This window comes from Elephantulus edwardii, unplaced genomic scaffold (genome assembly GCF_000299155.1).
Source record: "Elephantulus edwardii isolate Elephantulus edwardi_28Jun2011 unplaced genomic scaffold, EleEdw1.0 scaffold00284, whole genome shotgun sequence".
NCBI classification, from domain to species: Eukaryota; Metazoa; Chordata; class Mammalia; order Macroscelidea; family Macroscelididae; genus Elephantulus; species Elephantulus edwardii.
Genome location: NW_006400034.1, coordinates 1,942,741 through 1,964,853, shown reverse-complemented (window position 1 = coordinate 1,964,853; position 22,113 = coordinate 1,942,741). Strand labels below are relative to the sequence as shown.

The 22,113-nt window shown below is 37.7% G+C and overlaps 1 protein-coding gene across 1 annotated transcript; it reads left to right on the top strand.

Annotated features, from left to right (window-relative positions):
- Positions 1-10,273: 10,273 nt before the first annotated feature.
- On the top strand, positions 10,274-11,218 carry LOC102869421 (olfactory receptor 5B3-like). The gene has a single exon (XM_006900464.1). The coding sequence runs from the start codon at positions 10,274-10,276 to the stop codon at positions 11,216-11,218; it is 945 nt and encodes a 314-aa protein (XP_006900526.1).
- Positions 11,219-22,113: the final 10,895 nt, after the last annotated feature.

Genomic DNA, 22,113 nt, shown 5'->3' with positions numbered 1-22,113 from the left:
GCACTTAGGTTGTTTTCAACTCTTTGCTATTGTGAACAACACCGCAATAAACATGGGTGTGCATATTATCTGCCTTGGTGGCAGTTATGGCTTCTTTAGGGTATATATATTCCCAGTAGTGGAATTGCTGAATTCTTTTCTTTTTCTAATTAGAGTGCAAATTTCTTTCTTTCTTTCTTTTTTTTTTTTTTAGTGCAAATGTCTTTCATGTATAGATTCTTACCTTTCATCAAATTCAGGAAGCTTTCAGTCAAGATTTCTTCCAAAATTGGTTTTGCCTACTGTCCTTTCTTTTCAGTAGACTGGGGAGGTCCCTGAACAGCAGATTTTCCCAGTGCAATTCGTCATTTGATTTCCTGACTGCTGGTGTTGAGTGTTGATTGTGCAGCTGAGCAAGCTGTAGTTTTTAACAAGGTCAATCTCTTCTCCATCTGTCACGGTGCTGCCAGTCGGCTCAGTGGTGCGAATCTTTGTCTTCTTGATGTTGGGCTTCAAGCACATCAGGTCCTCCTCAGTTTCAACAAGCAAGATCGGATCATCTACATAACATAGATTATTGATGAGTCTTCCTCCAATCCTGATGCCACATTCCTCCTCATACAGCTCAGCCTCCCAAATGATCTGTTGTGCATATCGATTGAAAATGTATGGAGACAGGATTTGTTCCTGACACACTCCTTTCCTGATTACGAACCACACAGTGTTATAGGCCTATTTTTTATTTGTCTTGCAGTTGAGAAGTTGGGGTTAGTTTGCTTCCAGGTTTGAAGACTGACTAAGCATCATAGTTAGGGATGCTACCAGTTTTTATCAAACCACAAATTCTGGCTGTCTTTCTTTAAAATTTCTTATCTTTTTTTCTGATTTATTTACAAAGTTGTAATACACTATTTTTCACAAAAGACCTTACCCATTTCCTTCACCCCACTCACAGACATAGTCTTTCATTAATTTAAATACCTTACTATATTAGTTACTGACTTTTTTGCTAATTTTGGTCTTATACAATGTGAATTAACATTTTAATTCTAGATCTTTCTGGTTATCTGACCGACTATCATCATAATTCTTTGATTTGAAGTCTCATTTTGAATGGAGGGCTTTTTCCACTCTTTTCTGTTTTTATTCCTTTTTTACTGCTTTTTTCCTACTAGTTTATTAAAAAAACTCCAACACAAATTCAAACAAACTCTTTCAATTTCCCTCAGCCCCCACGCATCAAATTGTACAACTCAATGATTAATTCCCTCCTCGCCCTGCACATCCATATCCCTCTGTGTCCTGGATTTCTTAAAATGCCTTTTGCTTTATATTCCACATTTCCCTCCACTCTATCTAGGATTGTCTATTGTGATCCCCTTTAGAGTGATCAGTGGTGGGCGCTGGGCACCACTTAGTTCTTGTAGTCTCAGTCATGATAGTTGAGGTTCCTATGGCCCGTCAACCTTTTGGACTGATTTTTTTGCTATATCTTTGTAATTATTCTCTCTCTGTTCTCAACAGGAAGAAACCAATAGTTGCATTTTTTGTTGATTGTTGGCAGATCCAGGCCATGGTCTTCACAATTACTTGCTATGTGTCAAAGAGCTAGAAAATGAGTAAGGATGACAGAAGAAGATTTGATGCCTTTGGGTTGTGGTGCTGGAGAAGAGTCTTGAACACACCATGGACTACCAAGAAAACAAATAGGTCTCTCTTGGAGAGGGTGAAACCAGGTTTCTCCTTGAGAGGTAGGATTTTCAAGCTCTATCTCACATATTTTGGGCATTTCACCAAGAGGGACCAGTTCTTGAAGAAGGTGGAGGAAAAGCATAGGAGAAGATGACCCTGAATGAGACGAATTGATAGAGTAACTGGGTCAGTGGGGGTAGGTGTGTTGAAGTCAGTGAGACTGGGTTAGGTCAGAACAGACATCAGAGCTCTTGTACATAGGGTCACTATTTGTTGCGGTTGACTCAATGACACACATCACCAACAACTATCCTTTCTAATACTATCTTTTAATGTGTGTGTATGTGTGTGATCTTGACGAAGTTGCATAATCTTATATACAATTAAAGGAGCTCTGTGGTACAGTGATAGGAAGCTGTGCTGTAATCCTAAAAGCAAGTGGTTCAAATCCACCAGCTGCTCTACAGGAGAAGAACGGGCAATCTCATCTCATGTGATATACTGCCTCTGAGAACTACCTAGAAGGTCAACTATGTGTCTGTTCTGATTCAACAGCACAGGACAACAACAGTTGCAATTATAGAAGAGTTGTCATTGAGTAGTACTAACATTAATATAAATAACACAATAAAACAATTTTAGTGATCATCTGATGAATGCTAGATACTGTGCACACAGGCACACACACATATATTTTTACTTAATCTTAAAAATTTCAGGAGGGATATGTGGTATTATTATCTCCATCTTTATAAACAGGAAGGCAAGGTTTGAAAAATGGAAATGAATTCCTTGAATTTGAGGTCAGCTTCTGATGACACAAAACAAATTTGCCATAAATGTTTCTTGTTGTTTGTTGTCGGTGTTGGTGTATGCCATTAAGTCTTCTGTGACGCATAGTGATCCTATGTACAACAGCTCTGAAGCCTTCCCTGACCTCAGCCAGTCTCACTGACTCCGACACACCTACCCCCATTGCCTTATTACTGCATCAATCCATCTCATTTGGGGTCTTTCTCTCCTGCAATGCCCCTCCATACTTCCGAGCGTGATGTCCTTCTCCAAGGATCAGTCCCTCTTGGAAATATACCCACCCAAAGTATGTGAGACAGAGCTTCAAAATTCTATCTTCAGAGGAAAAATTTGGTTCCACATTCTCTAAGACAGAATTACTTGTTTTCTTAGAAGTCCCTGGTATATTCAAGACTCCTCCCCAGCACCACAACTCGGAGACATCAATTCTTCTCTGTCATCCTTAGTAATTGTCCAGCTCTCTGATGCATAGCAAGTAATTGTGAAAACCATGGACTGGATCAGGCACACCTTAGTCTTTAGTCTGACATCATTGCTTCTCAGTTCTTTGGAAAGGTCCTTGACATCAGATTTACCTAATGAAATTCATCTTTTGATTTCCTCACTGCTGGTGCCAGGAGAGCGGATGGTGGAGCCAAGCAAACTGTAACTGTTAACAACCTCAATCTCTTCTCCATCCATTATGATGCTGCCTAGTGCCTTTAAATTTCTGTGTACCACAGAACAAGACACTACCTCAGGTCCTGCTCTGTTCTAATAGTTGTTGCTTTGTTTAAGCTCATTGTATGAACTCATTGTTGTAGTCAGTGTGTCAAGTCATCTCCTTGAGCATCTTCCTCTTTTCCGGTGACCGTCTAACAAAGCATGATGTCCTTCTCTGGGGATTGATCACTTAGAATGTGAAAATAACATCATAGTCACTTAGTATGTCAAAATAACATCACAGTCTCTCCCTCCTCACTTCTAGAGATCATTCTAGTTGTACCTCTCCTAAGATCCATTTGTTCATTCCTTCTGCACTTTATGGTAGGTTTACCAAATCATAATTCAAAGAAAGATACCATCTCTTTTATATTGAAAACACTATGGCTAGGTTTAGGTACATTTAGTTCCCAGAATAATTTTAAATGGGTCTTTTGTAGCATATGTTCCCAATGCAATATGGTTTTTGCTTTCCTGACTACTCTTTCCATGGGCCTTCATGAATTACGAATCCAAGTGAAATTAAATATTAACAACCTCAAATTTCCTCCATTTACTGTTAAGGTGTTTATTAATTCATTAATGAGAAGGATGACCCGACAGAGTGAGGAAATTATCAAACAATGTCATTGATACGACATGTAAGCAAGATTCTGTTGAAAATGACCCAAAAACAACTGGAGCAACATGTCAACAAAGAACTGCCAGATGTGCTGGCTGAGTTTAGATGAGGCCATGGTACTAGGAATATTATAGCTAATGTTAGTTGGATTTTGCCAGAAAGCAGAGAATACCGGAGGAATGTCTATCTGTGTCTCATTGACTATGCAAAGGCATTTGGCTGTGTGAATCACAACAAACTGTGGTTGACTCTAAGAAGAATGGGAATCACAGAACATTTGATTGTGCTTATGTGAAACCTATACTTGATCCAAGAGGCAGTCATTAGAACAGAACAAGGAGATACTGCCTGGTTCAAAATCAGGAAAGGTGTCTGCCAGGGGTTTATTCTGTCCCCATATCTTTTCAATCTGTATGCAGAACAGATCATCTGGGACGCTGGGCTGTACGAGGAGGAATGTGGCATCAGAGTTGGAGGAAGATTCATCAAAAACCTGCGTTATGGAGATGACACAACCCTGCTTGCTGGAACTGAAGCACTTGCTGCAGAAGGTCAAGGACTGCAGCCTTCAATATGGATTGAAGTTTAACATCAAGAAAACAAAGATTCTCACCACGGAGCCAATTGGCAGCATCGAGATGGAATATAAAGAGATTTGTTGGGGCCTGGCTAACTTGTAGAGGAACATTAGCCTTGTACCATAAGACCAGCAAGGGTAACTCCATCTTGGCTAGAGTGTCTGCTTGACAGTAAACAACTCAAGGAAGTAAGATGTTAAAAAATAAGAATGATGCAAATGTCTTAAACCTTAAAGAATGTTGTGTCCTTATCAACCGAAACCATTTGTTTTTTAAGGCACACAATGACGTATTCTTGAAAACATCTTTGTATTGTGCCAAGGCCTGTGAAAGTTAATGATTGTCCAGGTAGTCAACATCTTGCGACTGTGTGGGCTAATGTGATCGTTATAGCAGATGTACTACTAGAACCTATATAAGCTTTCTCTAAAAAATGAAATTTTGCTATTTGTCATCAGCTATAGCCTCTCTGGATCTTCATTTAATCCTCGTCCCTTCTCTTGGTGGAACTGTTTGACATAACGAGGCAGGACCTCATTAGAGATTGAGATTATTAACAGTTTTAGTTTGCTTAGTTCCACAATCAACACTCTTGGTACCAGCAGTCAGGAAAGCAAGAGAAATTTCACTGGGAAAGTCAGATGTCAGGCACCTCTCCAGAGCACTAGAGTAAAGATGACAGGCTGGAGACTAAGGTGTGCTTGATCTAGGCCATAGTCTTTACAATTGTGTGCTATGTATGTGTCAGAGAGCTGGACAATGACTAGGAATGACAGAAAGAGATTTGATGCCTTTGAGTTGAGGTGCGGGAAAAGAGTGTTGAAAATACCATGGACTTCTAGGAGAACAAACAGATTTGTCCTGGTGAGGGTGAAACCAGGCGCTCCTTGGAGGCAAAGATTCTGAAGCTTCATCTGACATACTTTGCAAGGAGGAACTGGTCTTTGGAGAGGGACATCATGTTTGGGAGGCTTGAAGGATAGTGCAAGAGAGGAAGACCTTCGGTGAGATGCATAGATTCAGTGATTGGGGTAATGGGAATAGGAGTGTTGTAGAAAGTGAGGTTGGCACAGGATAGGGTTTAGGGCTCTTGTACATAGGGCCGTTATGAGTCACAAGCAATTCAATGGCACATAACAACAACAGTGAGGATTATTTATGTTTTGGTGTAATCCATGCTGAAGATTGTGGTCTTTGAATTTCTTTAGTAAATACTACACATCCTTGTTTTCAGCAGGTATCCCTGCATCATCTGCATATCACAGACGGTTAATGACTAATCTTCTCTCACCATTTACTCCAGCTCCACACGTCATTTTCTCAGCATACAGGTTGAGTAAGTATGTGGAAGACTACAACCCTGATGCCCACGTGTCTGGATTTTACACCCTACACTATCCCCTTGTTCTATCTGAATGACTGTCTCTTTGTGTACATATTTCACGTGTACACAATTAAAAGGTGTAGAAATTCAATTTTTTTAAATGTAGTCTGTAATTTGTTGTAAGCTACAGAGTTCAATCCTTTGCAAACATCTTCCTAGCTCTGTCTCCTTTCAATCAAGATCCACCTGACATCAACAAAGATATCCTTCTTTTGGCATCCTCTTCTGAAGCCAGCTACAGTTTCTAGCAATGAATTGTCAATAAATTCTATAAGTTCTTTCGAATTATCTTTAGCAAAATTTTGTTTGTGTATAATATTAATGTTATTTTCACAATGACATTCCATTGGATCATCTTTATTTAGAATGGATACTGAAATCTTTCAATTATTTAGCTAAGTAACTATCTTCCAATACAGATGAATGAGTGCTTCTAACATTGCATTTATTTGATGAAATGTCTCAGTTTTTATGTTGTCAACTCTTGAAGTCTTTTTTTTATATTTTTTTATTAAATTTTATTAGTTTTCATGAATATTTACAGAGATTTTGGGTTTTCATTCATTCATTGTTGCACTGTTTTCTCCACCCTCATCCCCAGTTCATTCTTCTTCCCCCCCCCATGTCTGTTTTAATTGTCCAATTGCCACAGTGCTTGTCAACTCTTGAAATCTTGTTTTATACTAATGCTTTCAGTGCATCTTGGGCTTATTCTTTTAATAACAGTGATTCATTATAATATTCTACTTCCGAAAATGGTTGAAAATCTTCCAGTCATTTATAGTACACTGATTCTGTGGCATCTTTTCATCTTTCTTTACTGCTTCTTATGTTGCTCAGTATTTTTCCATGTTGTTGTAGTTAGTAGGTGCCACTGACTCGAGGATAACTCATGGTGACCCTAGGACAACACATCTGAACCCTGTGCTATCCTATTCCATCCTTATAATCTCTGACACACCCAAGCACACTGTTGTAGTCACTGTCAATCCACCTGGTTGAGGGTCTTCCTCTCCTTTGTCATCCCTCCATCTTTTGAGACATGATGTCCTTTTCCAGTTAATAACCTCTCCTAGCAACACGGCCAAAGTATGTGAGATGAAACTTTGTCATCTTTGCCTCCAAGGGTCACGCTGGCTGTACCTTCTCCAAGACATATCTGTTTGTCCTTTTGACAGTCCAGGCGAGAGTAACACTTGTAACCAATACCACAGTTAAAAGGCATCAGTTCTTCTTCCGCCACCCTTACTCATTGTCCAGCTTTCAGGTGCTAAGCTAGGGACCCATATTAAAACACTAGGTGAATATTTAGAGTAGTTATTAATACTTGAATTAATATAGCTGGAGGATGGATAAATAGTATACTAGTTTCAATAATCTTTTAGCTGGGAAATAAATAGTTTGTGCTGTCCAATAATATAATTAAATACAACAATAAGAATAATTTCACTAAGGATAAAGGTAACATTTTTAATTAGTCTCAGCACTCTATGCTTGGGGAAAGACATTAGTGCTGAAGTTTACATACTAATTTTACATACTACATTTACAGACTGTATTTTACATACTATATTTAGATGACATTCATGAAAACAAAAGTTATGTGTAAACAATATGGTTTAATGGTTGAAAAGAAAAATGATTGGGAGGAGGGTATAATCGCCAAGAAGACCAGGAAAGTTTATTCAGTTGTAGAAACTGTGCTATATTGTGGAAATGATTGTATGATCATAGACATCTGACCAAAGTTGCAGTGATACATTAGAAATGGATTATGTTACCATATGTAAATTATATTTTAAGAGGAAACAGAAAAAAAAGAAAGACATGAAGTAAAGAAAGAAGTAAGACATGAAGTAAAGTAAGAAGTAAGACATGAAGTAAAGTAAGAAGTAAGACATGAAGTAAAGAAAGAAGTAAGACATGAAGTAAAGAAAGAAGTATGACATGAGCGCGTTTGCCAAATCAGTAAACTTCCCATGGGCAGTGTAATTACCTCTTCTTTTTGTAAGAGGTATGAGAAGGTGAAGATGGCCTCTTGGGTATATCCCCTGAGATCTGTGTGTTTTCTGAACTCTCTTTTGGCTCCTGTGAAATCTCTCTCTCCTAGAATATCAACATACTTTGTATGATCTGATTTTAGAAGGACCCAAATGTGGGCAGAGCACTTTTGGTAATTTATTTATTGAAGTGAATGCTAATTATTGAGAGAAGCTAAGTCAATCTCCCTCAAACTGATTATTTGCATGAGTCTTAAGCCACAGCCAAGGAAAACTATTGGGGGAAAAAGTGAAATATAATGAGTAATTTCAGAATAACTCCTTCATGAATTATTTTCTGGATCTTTCCACATTGGGGAAGCTCTGGCGACCCAGGTGAGTTACTTTGCCCACGTAAAGGCTGTGAATCTAGGAGTTCATCACCACCAGCCTCTCCATATGAGCAAGACGGGCAGTCTCTGATTGTTTACATTTACAGCCTCAGAAACCCAATTATGCTGAGTCTGAACCAACACAATGACAATAATGCTGAGGGGTTTTTCCCCCCCTATTTTTCCTCATTTGCTATTCAAAGCAATAACAGCCTATGAATTATGTGAGAGACATCTTGTATTATGTTTGCCTTATAAATAAGGAGGAGATAAGACACATTTCCAAGGACAGAAGAAACATACAGTGACTAGAAGACTTCAATACAAAACCTCTACTACATCTTAATGTACTTTTAGCCATCTTTCACAATTTAAAAAAATACTTGGAACTTTTTGGCCAGTACCAAATTCTTTAATAATATTTTATCTTTCATTCCATACATTAATTTCTGATTTTAAACTGACAATTCAGAATCATCTTGCACTCATAGTTTTGGGGTGTTTTGTTGGTTTGTTTTTTGGGGTTTTTTTTGAGTGATTGTAGGTAAATTTTCTATTTCATGTACACTGTTAGTGAATGCTGTGATTCAAGAAAAAAAAAGTATTGTGAAAACATTATGTGCTCTGTTGTGAGTCCAGACTAAAAGTTACAGAAATTTTTCTAACTCATGTAAGTTAAACTTGGAATATATAGATGTCCATCACTATGCATTTCAGTGATACTTAGAAAACATCTTTTCTTATTTTCTAAAGAAGATGGGGATGGGAAATTAAAAAAAAAAAAAAACCACAAAAAACAAACAACCAAAAACAGTAGGAGGAAAAGATGGTTCTTTGATTGAGTAGATGGTAACTCCATCATGTTCACTACCTGGTGGTTACTGATTAAAGGTATAGTTTTAAGAAAATAAGGTTGAAAAAAATAGTTAAATGATATCTTTTTTTGAGCTGTGTAGTAAGAGTCTCAATTTAACTATTAGACCCTACACTATTTTACATTTTCCCCACAATCTTACTCCTAAAATTATTAAAACATCTATAAATGTTGACAGGGCTAAAAGTCCAGGATTTTTATTTATTAAAATGTGGGTTTAAACCTTGAGTCCTGAATCTCCCTCATACTAGCTCTATAATTGTACATGATGACCTAACTTTCTGCATACTTAACATTAAAAAGAGAATTAATTGACAAGATGTTAGTATCTTTGCATCTATTATCATTTGTTGTTTACATTAAACAACAACAAATGTTGGGTTTGTTTTGGAGTGTTGTTGTTGTTGTTTTTAAATAAAAGCTTATGTATATCAAAGTTGTTAAATATAAGGCTTTAACCACGACTTATAAAATGAAAATGTGAATCATTATATGGAAAATGATAGAGAATAGTTGCTGGGAAAGGATTAATGCCCTGCCAAAAACTTATAATTCATGCAAAATATGTGAAATAATGTGCTTACAGATGAATAGCTTCAAAATTTAAAAAATATAACATTAAAATATATATCTTTACCTTTGCAGATATTCAGGAAAAAAATGCACCCACACCTATAAATTTGTAACTCAGTGTTGGGGATTTATTAAAGATGCCAGTAAGAGGAGAAAGAATGAGTTTAAATAAATGAGACTCCTTTGATCCAAGTTGAAATATGTATTTTTTAAGGAATAACTTAAAGCAATATAATGCCTCATGTAGAGTGGTTGAAATATTCTCTCACATGGGTGAGCAGTTAAGCTGCCAACCCAAAGGCAGACAATTCAAATCCACCATCTGGTCCATAGAAGAAATAGGAGCAATTTCCTCTCATGTGATTTACAGACTTTTAAAACCCTGTGGAGAGTCAGCTGTGAATCCATTCTGATTCTTATGCACAAAACAATAGAGAATGAAGGGCATGAACAGCAACCATGAGTGAAAAGAAAGACAAGTAGAAGAAAGAGGCTACCAGATGTCAAGAATTCAGCTATGGCTTAAATCCCTGCATGTCACCACTCACCTTTCTAAAAATCAGCATAGAAGTCTTCATTCAATATTAATGCTATCATTTCTATTTCACTGCCACCTTGTGCTCCATTGAACACTCTGCTCTTTTATTCCTCATTGACACAAGGCATGAGTTAATTCTCAATATAAATGGAGAACAGTACGGAAGTGACACAGTTCATCCTGTTAGGAATAACCAGTGTCCCAGAGCTTTGGATTACCTTCTTCATACTGTTCACGCTCATTTACCTCGTCAATGTGCTTGGGAACCTGGGAATGATTGTACTCATTTTGCTGGATTCTCGTCTCCATATTCCCATGTACTTTTTCCTCAGCAACCTGTCGCTGGTGGATCTTTGTTATTCCTCAGCTGTCACTCCCACGGTGTTGGCTGGTTTGCTCAAAGGAGACAATATCATCTCCTATAATGCATGTGCTGCTCAAATGTTCTTTCTTGCAGTATTTGCAACTGTGGAAAATTTCCTGTTGGCCTCTATGGCCTATGACCGCTACGTAGCAGTGTGCAAACCCCTCCATTACACCAGCAGCATGACAACAGCTGTGTGTGCTTGTCTGACCAGTAGTTGCTACCTCTTTGGTTTCCTAAATGCCTCCATCTACACGGGGGACGCATTCAGTCTCTCCTTCTGTAAGTCCAACGTGGTCAATCACTTTTTCTGTGATATTCCAGCTGTCATGATCCTCTCTTGCTCTGAGAGACATGTTAATGAGATGGTTCTTATTTTAGTGGTGAGCTTCAGTATATTTTTTGCTATTCTGGTTGTCTTGATGTCCTATCTGTTTATATTTATCACTATTCTAAAAATGCATTCCTCCGAAGGATGTCAGAAGACTTTATCCACCTGTGCTTCCCACCTCACCGCAGTCTCTATCTTCTATGGGACAGTCATTTTCATGTACCTACAACCCAGCTCCAGTCACTCCATGGACACGGACAAAATGGCATCGGTGTTCTATACTATGGTCATCCCCATGCTCAACCCTCTAGTCTACAGTGTGAGGAACAAGGAGGTCAAGACTTCATTCAAGAAGATGATTGAGAAGACAAAGTTATGTCTTGGCTTAACCAACTAATATTGAAGGAGCCACAGCAATCAAATTTCATTCTTATTAGATATTCCCAATGCAATGGTTCACATTTCAGCACTGATGTTTTACTTAATTTCCTAGGTGGTCTTTTGCCTTTTCAAAAGTATACTGTCTAGAAAGAGAAAATATTTTGTCCTGAACTAACCCAGTAGATAAGTATATTTGAGTATTGCTTATCAAAAATCTTTTAATACGTTGCCGCAAATGATGGTAATACATTAAAAAAATGTTTCTAAGCACGGTCGTCAATTTAAAAGTGTGAGGCAACGTGTTAATGGTATTTAACTTATTCACATTTTCCCTACAACATACAAGGACAAGCATATCTGTCAAACCAGGTAGATCAAATAAAGTTTCATGAATAAAATAGTATATGCGTGGACCTTATATGCAATTACACACAGGAGTGGGAATATGTTTAAGTGAGGTTAGGAGAATGGCTATCTTTAATGAAATAAGTGAAAATGACCAATTTGAATATTTAAATACAAACTTGTGTCTTAGGGTTTTTTTTCCTAGTCCAATACTTATTCAGACTCCAAAATGAAGAAAAAATATAGATCTTTAAAATTAAGATTTTCTTCTTTCTCTTGCCATATTTTACCCAGAGCTATACAAGTTCAGTGTATTACAGGAACTAGTATTTCTATCTTCAAGAAATCATTTGATAGAAATTGCACAATCACTTGATAGTTTTTAAAGGGAAAAATGTGAAAGCACAAAAAAAACCCCAAGAATATTAATAACAAATGCAGTTTTCAGTGTATCTATATTTGACTGACAACTTTACATAAAATAATTCTTTTAAAAAAATTAAAATTTACTGAACTAAGGATAATGCTAATCATTCTTCTTACTTTCTAGTAAATAATATGAGTGGCTAATTTCAAAGTTCTGGAAAACTTCGATATGGCTGAATAACAGTATCTCTCATCATTTTCCTGTTCATTATTCATACCTATTTCCTTCTAATTTTAAACAGCTCTTATGCATCCTCTTGTCTCCAGGCTTCTTAGAGTATCTCATGCTTAAAATGTGTCCTCTTTCACACTCAGCTTCTTGAATATATATTCTGTCATTCTTCATTATACCTGGAAAGTTTTCCTCTAGTAATTCTTCCACAACTTTTTCAGTGCCTTTACTTGTTTCTTCCCGTTCTGGGATTCCAATGATGTGGATGTTATTTCTTTTAATGGTATCCCACATTATTCTTAAGTTTTCTTCTGTTTCCTTCTTCTTTGCTTCTGCTTTTTTCTCAGTTATATCTGTGGTGGCAATTCTATCTTCTACTTCACTAATTCTGTTTTCCATCTCTTCACCTCTATTTGTATGTCCCTCAATCATGTTGACAGCATCAGAAACCTTCGATTTCATATTTTGAATTATGATTTCTTGTTTTCCCAGTGCTTCTAATGCCTCATTTGTTTTCTCTGCATTGTTTTGGACTGTTTTTTTAAGTTCCTCCTGATTTTTGACTGTAGTGTCCTGTAATTCTTCAAGTTTGTTTTTCATCCATTGAAAACATTCAATCATCTTTTTTCTAAATTCTGCATCAGAAAGTTCCATCAAACTTTCTGGCTTCACCTTTATTTTTAATACATAGATTATAGCCTGATGCATGCTAGTTTCAATTCTTAAACTTTTGGTAAATTTATTCCTAAGCATTTTGTTTATTTTGATGTTAATTTTTTTAACTGAACATGGATTTTATTAAAATCACACCAGTTTTTTTATTCATTCTATATCATACAGGTGTATATGACCATGTACTTGTAAGTAAGTGTAGAAAGAGAATGCAAATAATTTGGTAAGCCTGTTTGGTAAACAAACTATTTCTAATTATCAGTATATTTGGATCATATTTCCCACATTGTTTTACATTTCTCCGAAATATAATTTAGTGGCTACCTTGATTTCTAGCCTAAGGAGATAGCAAATCTATTTCTTAAAGATATGGCTAGGAATTTCTAAGGAACAGCCTTTGATGCTGTTAAAAATCCCATGATGGAAATTTCTTTCTTTTTTTAATTAATTTTTATAAAAGTTTACAGAGACTTTGGATTTCCATTCATTCATTGTTGCACTTTTCTCCCTGCCCAGCCTCCCTCCTTCCTCCCCAGTTCACTGTTCTCTTTGAAAAGTAAAAGAAAAATTCTTTCATTGTTATACAATCCCTCCCCCCAGGGCCACTCCACTATGCAGCCTTCATTCTGGACTCCTGTCATTACAATAAAACCCAATTTTTAAGAGGAATTATTTACTTCATTTTTAAAAAAAATTATTCATTGATAGTGTATAAAAAAACACAATACAATCTTTGCATATTGTTCTGGCATGTTGAAACATGCTGAATTGTGCTTGGATATATTTTCCATGGATTACTCGAGGCTTGAAATTTTATGCCCTGCAAGCAATATTTCTCTGAGTTGAGATAATGTATTTCTGCCTTATCTATCAGCATGGGAACTCTGGTGTCCTGGGAACATCAGAAGTTGCTCTTCTAGTGCAAAGACGATGCCTCTCTAGTGGTCAGACTCCATGAACCGTTCCTCAAGGATCAACAGTCTCCTCCTATATGATGTACAGGCTTGGAAAACCTGGTGGATGGAGGATCAACTCTGAGTCAGTCCTGACTGGACAGGAATGGGCTTGAGATTTTCGTATTTGGATACCTGTTATTTCTTCTTTTTGATGTATTTTGTTGACAAGAATAACTAATAAAATGTTGGCACCAGTAGTCAGGAAATAAAAAAAACCCAAAAGAAACACATAGAGATGGCAAAGTCTGCTGTTAGGGACCTCCCCAGGGTACTGAAGAGCAATGATGTCACTCTGGAGACTAAGGTGTGTCTGATACAGGCTATTCTTTTGCAATCACTTATTATGCATCAGAGAGTTGGACAATGCCTAGAAAGGATAGAAGGAGAATTGATGCCTTTGAGCTATGGTGCTGGAGAAGAGTATTGAATGTACCATGGACTGCCAAGAAAACAAACAGATTCGTCCTGGAGAGGGTTAAACCAGGCTGCTACTTCGAGGTAAGGATTCTGAGGCTCCGTCTGACATACTTTGGACATGTTGTAAGGAAGGACAAGTCCTTGGAGAGGGGCATCACGCTTGGGAGGGTAGAGTGATGGTGCAGGAGGGGAAGACCTTCTATGAGGTGGATTGACACAGTGACTGGGATAATCGGGATGGGAGTGTCAGAGGCAGTGTGATTGTCACAGGACAGAGCAGAGTTTAGGCTGTTGTACATAGGGTCGCTATGAGTCGCAAGCGACTCGACGGCACCTAACAACAACAACAACAACAACTGATGGTAATAATAAGCATTCTTAGTTTAGTCAAGAGTTTAGTTAGAAAACATTCTTTCAAAATGTAGTCTGATGCTGTTGGTCGTTGCCATAGATTCAACTCCCCCTCTTAGGAACCTGATGTAGGATACAACTCCTGCTATTCTTGAGACTCAGTTACTGTGTCGAGAGGTCCTGTTCACAAAACTTGATGGTTTTACTCCAGGGATTGATTGCATGCTCAAAATAGGTATGTGAGACAAACTTTTCTTCACTTCTGAAGAGTATTTTGGTTGTATTTCTTCCCAGAGAGATTTATTTGTTCTTTTGGCAGTTCATGGTGTATACGGGCAATATTCTTCGTTAAAGCCACTATTTACAGATAACCAATTTTCTTTGTTTTTCCTTATTTATGTTCCATCTTCTCCATTGGAAAAGAAGACTTTTGAAACAGCTATGCAAGTATATACAAGAATATTGAGACGACCATGGCTTGGACAGGTGCATTTTAGCCTTCAGAATGGCATTCTCACCCTTCTTCCTTAAAGAGATCCTTTTCTTTAAAAAAAAGTGTTTAGTTTGCACAAAATAACATACAATGTGTTTCATTTCTGTGCATTGTATTTTATGCAATCATTCATATACATTGCATTTTATATAATTAATTAACATAGACCTATATCTACTTTATCTATTACTGTCCCTTTTCTTCAAGTCCACTTGCATCTTTCCTGTTTCTTTACTATCTTTATCAGCCCATTAACCTCTGCTGTCTTAAATATTTCCCCCGGCTCTTTTTTCTGCCCCCTGTTTTTCCCTTACCCTCCACTTTTGAACATTTATACATATCTCCCTCAATTATCCTTCTGTTTTCCTAATAGTGGCCTTATGCAATATTTGTCCTTTTGTAACTGAGTTATTTCACTACACATAATGTTCTCTAGACCTTCTTGTGTTGTGTCATAGTTTATGAATACTTAGTTGTTCTTGAGGAGCTCTAGTGGTCTAAGGTCAAAGCTGCAATACTAAAGGTAGGCAGACCAGGTGCTCTGGTGGGACATGGATGGGCAATGTCTTCCCAGGTGATTAGTGATGTATTAATATTCTATTGTATGAATATACCACAGTTTCTTTATCCATTCTTATGCTGGTGAGCATTTGGGTTGTTTCCATTTGCTTGCTATTGTGAATAAAGCAGCTATGAAAGTAAGTGTATATATCTCCATTTGTGAAGTTGTTCATCGGGTCACTATGAGTCATACTTGACTTGATGGCACCAAACAATTTGAATAATGGCCACTCCATGTGTTGCAGAGGAGAACTGCAAGTCTATTGAGTTTTCTTGACTATGACCTTTCAGAGTCAGGTCAACAGGCCTTTTTATTGAGGTACTTCTGGGTGACTTACAAAATGAACATTTTACTGAATATCTGATTAGTTAACCATTTGTAACATTTGAAGACCCTTTAATTACCTAATTGTTGTTGTGTACTGTAGAGTCAATATCTACCCATAGCTCACCCTCTAGTGGGTGTTAAACACACAGGAGGAAATTGCCCATCCTTCTCCCACAGAGCAGCTGGTGGCCTTGAACCACAGGCCTTTGGGATGGAAATGTATTCTTTGCATATGTGATCTTATTCCATTTTCACACTAACACCAACAAAGACAAAAAAGGATACTATTTTTATAACAGAGCTTCAGACATGAAATCACTTAGAGGTAAACAAATTAACACCCAAAGCTTTAGAATTCCTTAGAACATCCTTTCCAGTTTAATTTCATTAATTATTGCTGAAAAATCTATGACACTTTGGTGGGCACGAACAACATTAAGATGACAAGATACACACTGTCTTAAGGAACACCAGATTTCTCAATATTATGCAATTATCTTTGTAATTCAAACATACGCAAGGTCGGAAAGAAGATGACAGACCTGAATGACACTGAATTCTTATTCTCCTAGGGCCTTTTAAAGCCCCTTTAATGTTGGTAATCTGAAGCTATCCTAGTTATCTATCCCTTCATCACAGCTCTCAGAAGGAGCATTTTAAAATAGTCTAGCTTTTCAAGTTGCCAGGGGAATGGAGATGGAATTGGGGCACTAGAGTTTCGGCCACGTGGATCCACTAACAATTAAGCCATGATTATCTCGGAAGACTTGTCATCTTTGTCGTCTAGAATTTTCGTGCTGCCTAGTAGTGGTAATATCCAGCAGAATGAAGAAATTAAGAGAGAAAAATTTGTGTGCTTCAGTGAATGTTCACTCTTAGGAATTCCAAAGGCCACATTTTACATTTAATGGACTCATCACCACCAGATCCCAAATGCCCCATTGTGTCCCTGCAAAGAAATAGGAAGAGGAAGTGAAAAGATGGATGTGTGTCCCGGTAGCCTCTGTGCTCTGGTCTTTTCTGCTGGGATGGGTGCGGGTGGGTGTTTAGTCCTGAGGAGCTGGGCAGCACACACAGCAGGAAGATTTAGGCAAGGATAAGGATGGAATCAGCTCTAATGCTCTGTGCTGGAGAGTATGAGAAAATTTGACAATTTATACACATACTGCCAAATACATTTTTTATTCAAAAAAGGATAATGATCAGTGATTTATATAACCAGAAGTTTCTATCTGGGTTATTTCCTGGACATGGAAGCATTAATATGGCACCAAAAGAGGCTCCGGGCCTCTTCCACAATATTAAGGGTGCCCTTGATTGCTAATAAAGTAATAAACGGAGGATTGGCAGGAAGAGAAGATAACTTCCCGTGCACCACAGAGACATGAAATAATATATTTGATTAAACAAAATTGTTTGCTTAAGTATAACCAAAACCATAAAGTCAAGATGGGAGTTTAAACAAGATGAGAAATGATATTACAAGTGCCACCTGAGGGGAGTAATTAGTGTACTGAGGGTGGACAGCAAATAGTGTCATCTCTCTCACCCTCAGCTATACTTGGTGCTTTTTTATACTACTCACCCTGCTTCCACAGCTGCTGCTCTTACACAGAACCCTGGTGCTATGACTTATAAAGCTCTGATTGCAAACTAACAGGTTGGCAGTTCCAACCTACTCAATGTCTCTGCAGGAGAAAAAGCTAGCAATCCATTTCCATAAGGTTACACTCCAGTAAACACTAGGGGTAGTTCTGCTCTACAAAATAGAGTTGCTAGTAGTTGAAACCACAATCAATACCCTTGGTACCAGGAATCAGGAAATCAGGAGACATGTTGCATTGATAAAGTCTTCTTTATCAATGTCAGGGATCTCTCTAAATTACCGAGGATCAATGATGTCAGTTTAAAGACTAATGTGCTCCTGAATTAATCATTCGCTATGCATCTGAGAGCTGGACAATGAATAAGGATGGCAGAAGAAGAATTGATCCCTTCGCGTTGTGGTGTTGAAGAAGAATACTGAATATCCCATAGACTGCTAAAATAAGAAACAGATACATCTTGGGGAATGTGCAGCCAGAGTGCTTCTGGAAAGCCTGGATGATCAAGTTTGTCTCACATACTTTAGACGTGTTGCTAGGAGAGGCTATTCCTTTGAAAGATGGAGAGGATCAGTGAAAGAGAGCAAGACCCTCAATGAGTGGCCTGACATAATGACTGCAGCAATGAGCTCAAGAGTGTCGGAGATGCTGAGGATGGCTCAGGATAGAACATGGTTCTGATCTGTTGTTCAACGTTGCTATATTTGAAGTTGATTTGGCAGCACGTAACAAGAACGATATCTGAAAAGGGAGTTCAGGTGGCATAGTTGGTTGGTAAGGCAGGAGATTCGAATCCACTAGCTATTCTGAGGGGAAAAGATGGACAATGTCTCCTCGTGCAATTTACAGCCTCTGAACACCCACTGGAGGGTCAGTTATGAGTCGGTTCCAACTCAACAACGGTAACAGTTGTTGAAATCAGCAATAGTAGTTGAAAACAACTAAATGACACTCAAAAAAGACTACTAATCCTGTTGTCCTTGAGCCAAGTAAATTTCAAACTGGAGCAATATCATATTTATCAGTAGAAATGTGTTCTCCATGTTTTTTGGTTTGTTTTGTTTCACACTGTGTATCATTCATGTACACATTCCTACATTCTCATTGTGTTTCAAATGATCGTACACGTATATTGTGTTTTATAAAATTAATCATCATTTATCTATGACTACTATTCCCCTGTCTTTTCAGGTCTCCAGTAGATCTTTCCTAATCGTTTCACTGCCTTCCTTCACTCCTCAACTCTGCCATCATCATGATTTCCTCCCCTCCCTACCTCTGCCCTTCATCTTCCTTGTTTAAGGGAGCTCTAAGAACAAGATGTGCTGTTCACCCAAACGTGACACTCTTTCGTCAGTTTGAACTCACCAGTGCGTCCTCAGGAGAAAGATAGACGGTGTTCTCCCATGTGACAACCTCCCTCAGAAATCTAATGATGGATCAGCTATAAATCAGGACCTAATACACTGGCAATGAATTATGCATTTTAAAAGTATGACCTTTCAGAATCAGAAAGCAAAGGCTCTCTTCCAAGCTTCTCTGGGTGGGTTCTAACTGCCAACCTTTTTGTTGGTATTGGAGCACATAATCTTTTGTACCACTCAAGGAATCTAAACCCAAATCCAGTGCTGTCAAGGTACATCCAACTCACAGCCATCTTACCATTGTGCTGCCAACACAAAGGCATGCAGTTCAAACCAACCAGATTCTCCACAGGATAAAGACGGGCAATCTTATCCCATGTGATTCACTGTCTTTAAAAGCCCACTAGAGGGTCAGCCGGGGGTCGCTTCTGACTCTATGGCACTCAACACCACCACACAACAGCTTTTTAATCTAGACTGAACTCCTGTCTTGCTTCTATCTGTGAGGCACATTAATGAGGCCAGGAATCTTAGAAAGTTTGGCAACAAGATTTCCTTGCCTGGCTTTGTTAGACCAACTCTGTCAAAACATATTTAGCACTGCGACTTGAGCTACAAAGACATCTCATTCAATCTTGTGATTTGCAGAGCAAGTATGTTGAGAAAGAAATTTTACATAGGATTACAACTTCGTATCAACAATGTAATAGCATAAATTAAAAATACATTTCAAATAATAATGAAACATTATATTTTGTAACACGTCTCCCCCCAAATATATGCTCATAAGTCAAACCAAACCCCAACTATGGCTGCTGAGTTCTTTGGGTTGCGGGGTTGTACATCTCTATGGAGTAGATTATCATTCTTCCATTAGTAGCCACTGGATTTGAACCAATGGACACACAAACACACATACACACATCCTATATAATCTCTTTATTTCTCAAGGTTCTTTGAGAAATATGTAGTAAAATTAGCCAATCTCTAGAGTTCTTTTCAGGGCTTTTGTTCATAGAGTCTCTATGAGTCATGCTCAACTTGAAGACAATCAACAACAACAACAACAGTGTTCTTTGGAAGTAGGAGTGACATCCACTCCCTAAAAGCATACCTCTGAAAACTATGAACTTTGAGAAATAATGATAGTTATAGAAAGGCTTCAGGTCTTTTGTTCATAGGGTGGCAATGAGTTGTGCTTGACTTGATGGCAATCAACAACAACTAGTGTTCTCCTTGGTGCGAGACTTGGTACTTTGTGGTAGCATATGTACATGTAACCAGTAGCTTTCCCGAAACAGTAATACATTTTGAAAAAGGAGAGTGAAGGTGAAAAAGAGAGAAACATCAATATAGAATATATTCAGCAATTATGATCAAGAGAGTATGTCCCACTGACAGCATGAGAGGAGGTTTTTCTTTGCAGCATGCATCAACGGTTTTTGGAAGGAGATAAAAATAGATCTCTTCCAGTCGGTTTATCAGATAGCCATCTTTCAAATTTCTTGACAGAGACTAGTGAGTACATCCAGGACTGCCTCTGTCTGTTGGAAACCTCAATTGCTATTTCGTTGATTCCTGAAGTCTTATTTTTGCAGATGTCTTCAGTGCACCTTGACTTCCTCCATTAGTACTATTGATTCTTGGTCAACACCAACCAACTCTTTTTGTAACAGTGACTCTGTGCCTTTCTTCTACAGTTTGGGTTTTTATTTTTTTATTTCTTGCATCATTCAATATTTTCCCATGTTGTTTGTTGTTAGGTGTCATCAAGTTGAGTACGACTCATAGTGACCCTGTGAACAGCATGTCTAAATCCTATCCTTTCCTGTGCCATCCACACAGTCTATGAGACACGTGAGTCCATTGCCTCAGTCACTGTGTTAATCCACCTTGTTGAGGGTCTTTCTCTCCTTCACCATCCCTCTACCTCCCAAGCATGATGTCCTCTCCAAGGAGTACCCTCTCCTATAAACATGCCCAAAAGTACATGAGACGAACCTTAATCATCAACCCTTCAATATTGCAAATTGAGGCTTGAATGTTTTCTTTAGTCTTTTTCAGCTTGAAAAATGTCAAGTGTGTTTTTCCCTGTTATTTTTTTTAACTGCATCTTTACATATTTCACTTCAGTTTTAAATTTTGGCCTCTTGAGTGACCCTTTGAAATTTTTTTCAGTTATTTTACTTCAACATTTCTGCTCTTCTGTATTGAAGAGAATGTTTCAGTCTCTTCTGACATCCATTTTGATCTGCTACTTGTTTTTTAAAAAAATCTTGTACTTTCTTTATACATGATGTTCATGACATCATCCCACAATTTATTCCATCTTCGGTCATTAGTGCTCAATGGATCAATTCTTCTTCTAACATCTTTACTCATTGTGCAGCTCAGATGCATAGCAAGTGATTGACAAGGCCATGGTCTGAATCAGGTGCTCATTAGTCTTCAAAATCGTATCATTGTGACCCAATTTGGAGATGTTCTTGACTATAAAACTCTGTTGTACAATATGTCTCCTGATTGTGGTACCAAGCATATTGATTTTGGATTCAAGTAAGATTAATTAATTGACAGTCTCCATCTTTTTTTCCATCTCTTATGATGTTCCCTATTGGTCCAGCGGTGAGAATTTTTGTTTTCTTAATATTGAGATGCAACTGGCATTGAAGAGTGTATTCTTTGATCCTCTGCAGCATGCACTTGAAGTCCTCCTCACTTTCTAAAAGCAAGGTTGTATCATCTGGTTTAAAATTAAGGAAGATGTGCATCCTGGTTTATCCTTTCTCCATAACTATTAAATTTGTATGCTGAACAAATGATTTGAAAAGTTGTACTCCATGAAGAAGAATGTGACATCTAGATTAGAGGAGGATTCAACAATAATCTGTGTTATACACCTAAATATACAGAATATATTTTGGATAATTATGTTTACCTGCACTACATACTGTGCTATAAGTTTGATTGGGAGTGTGTGCTCAAAGACAACTGTGTAAATACACAATTGGTCTACCACATTTCTTAAAAAATTACCTTTTGTGTTATTGCAAAAATTATTTTTACAAAAAGTTTTACTATGATTTTTTTTCCTTTCAGGAGTAGAAAAAGTAGAAAAAAATTTTAAAAGCTATCTGTAAAAAGTGCTACCAAAGACGAGAAACAATCTGAATACATTCTTGGTATGAATATAAAATGTTTCAGCCTCCACTGAAAATAGTT

Coding starts and splice junctions, on each gene's coding strand:
- LOC102869421 (XM_006900464.1), top strand. CDS start 10,274: ATGGAGAACAGTACGGAAGTGACACAGTTCATCCTGTTAGGAATAACC.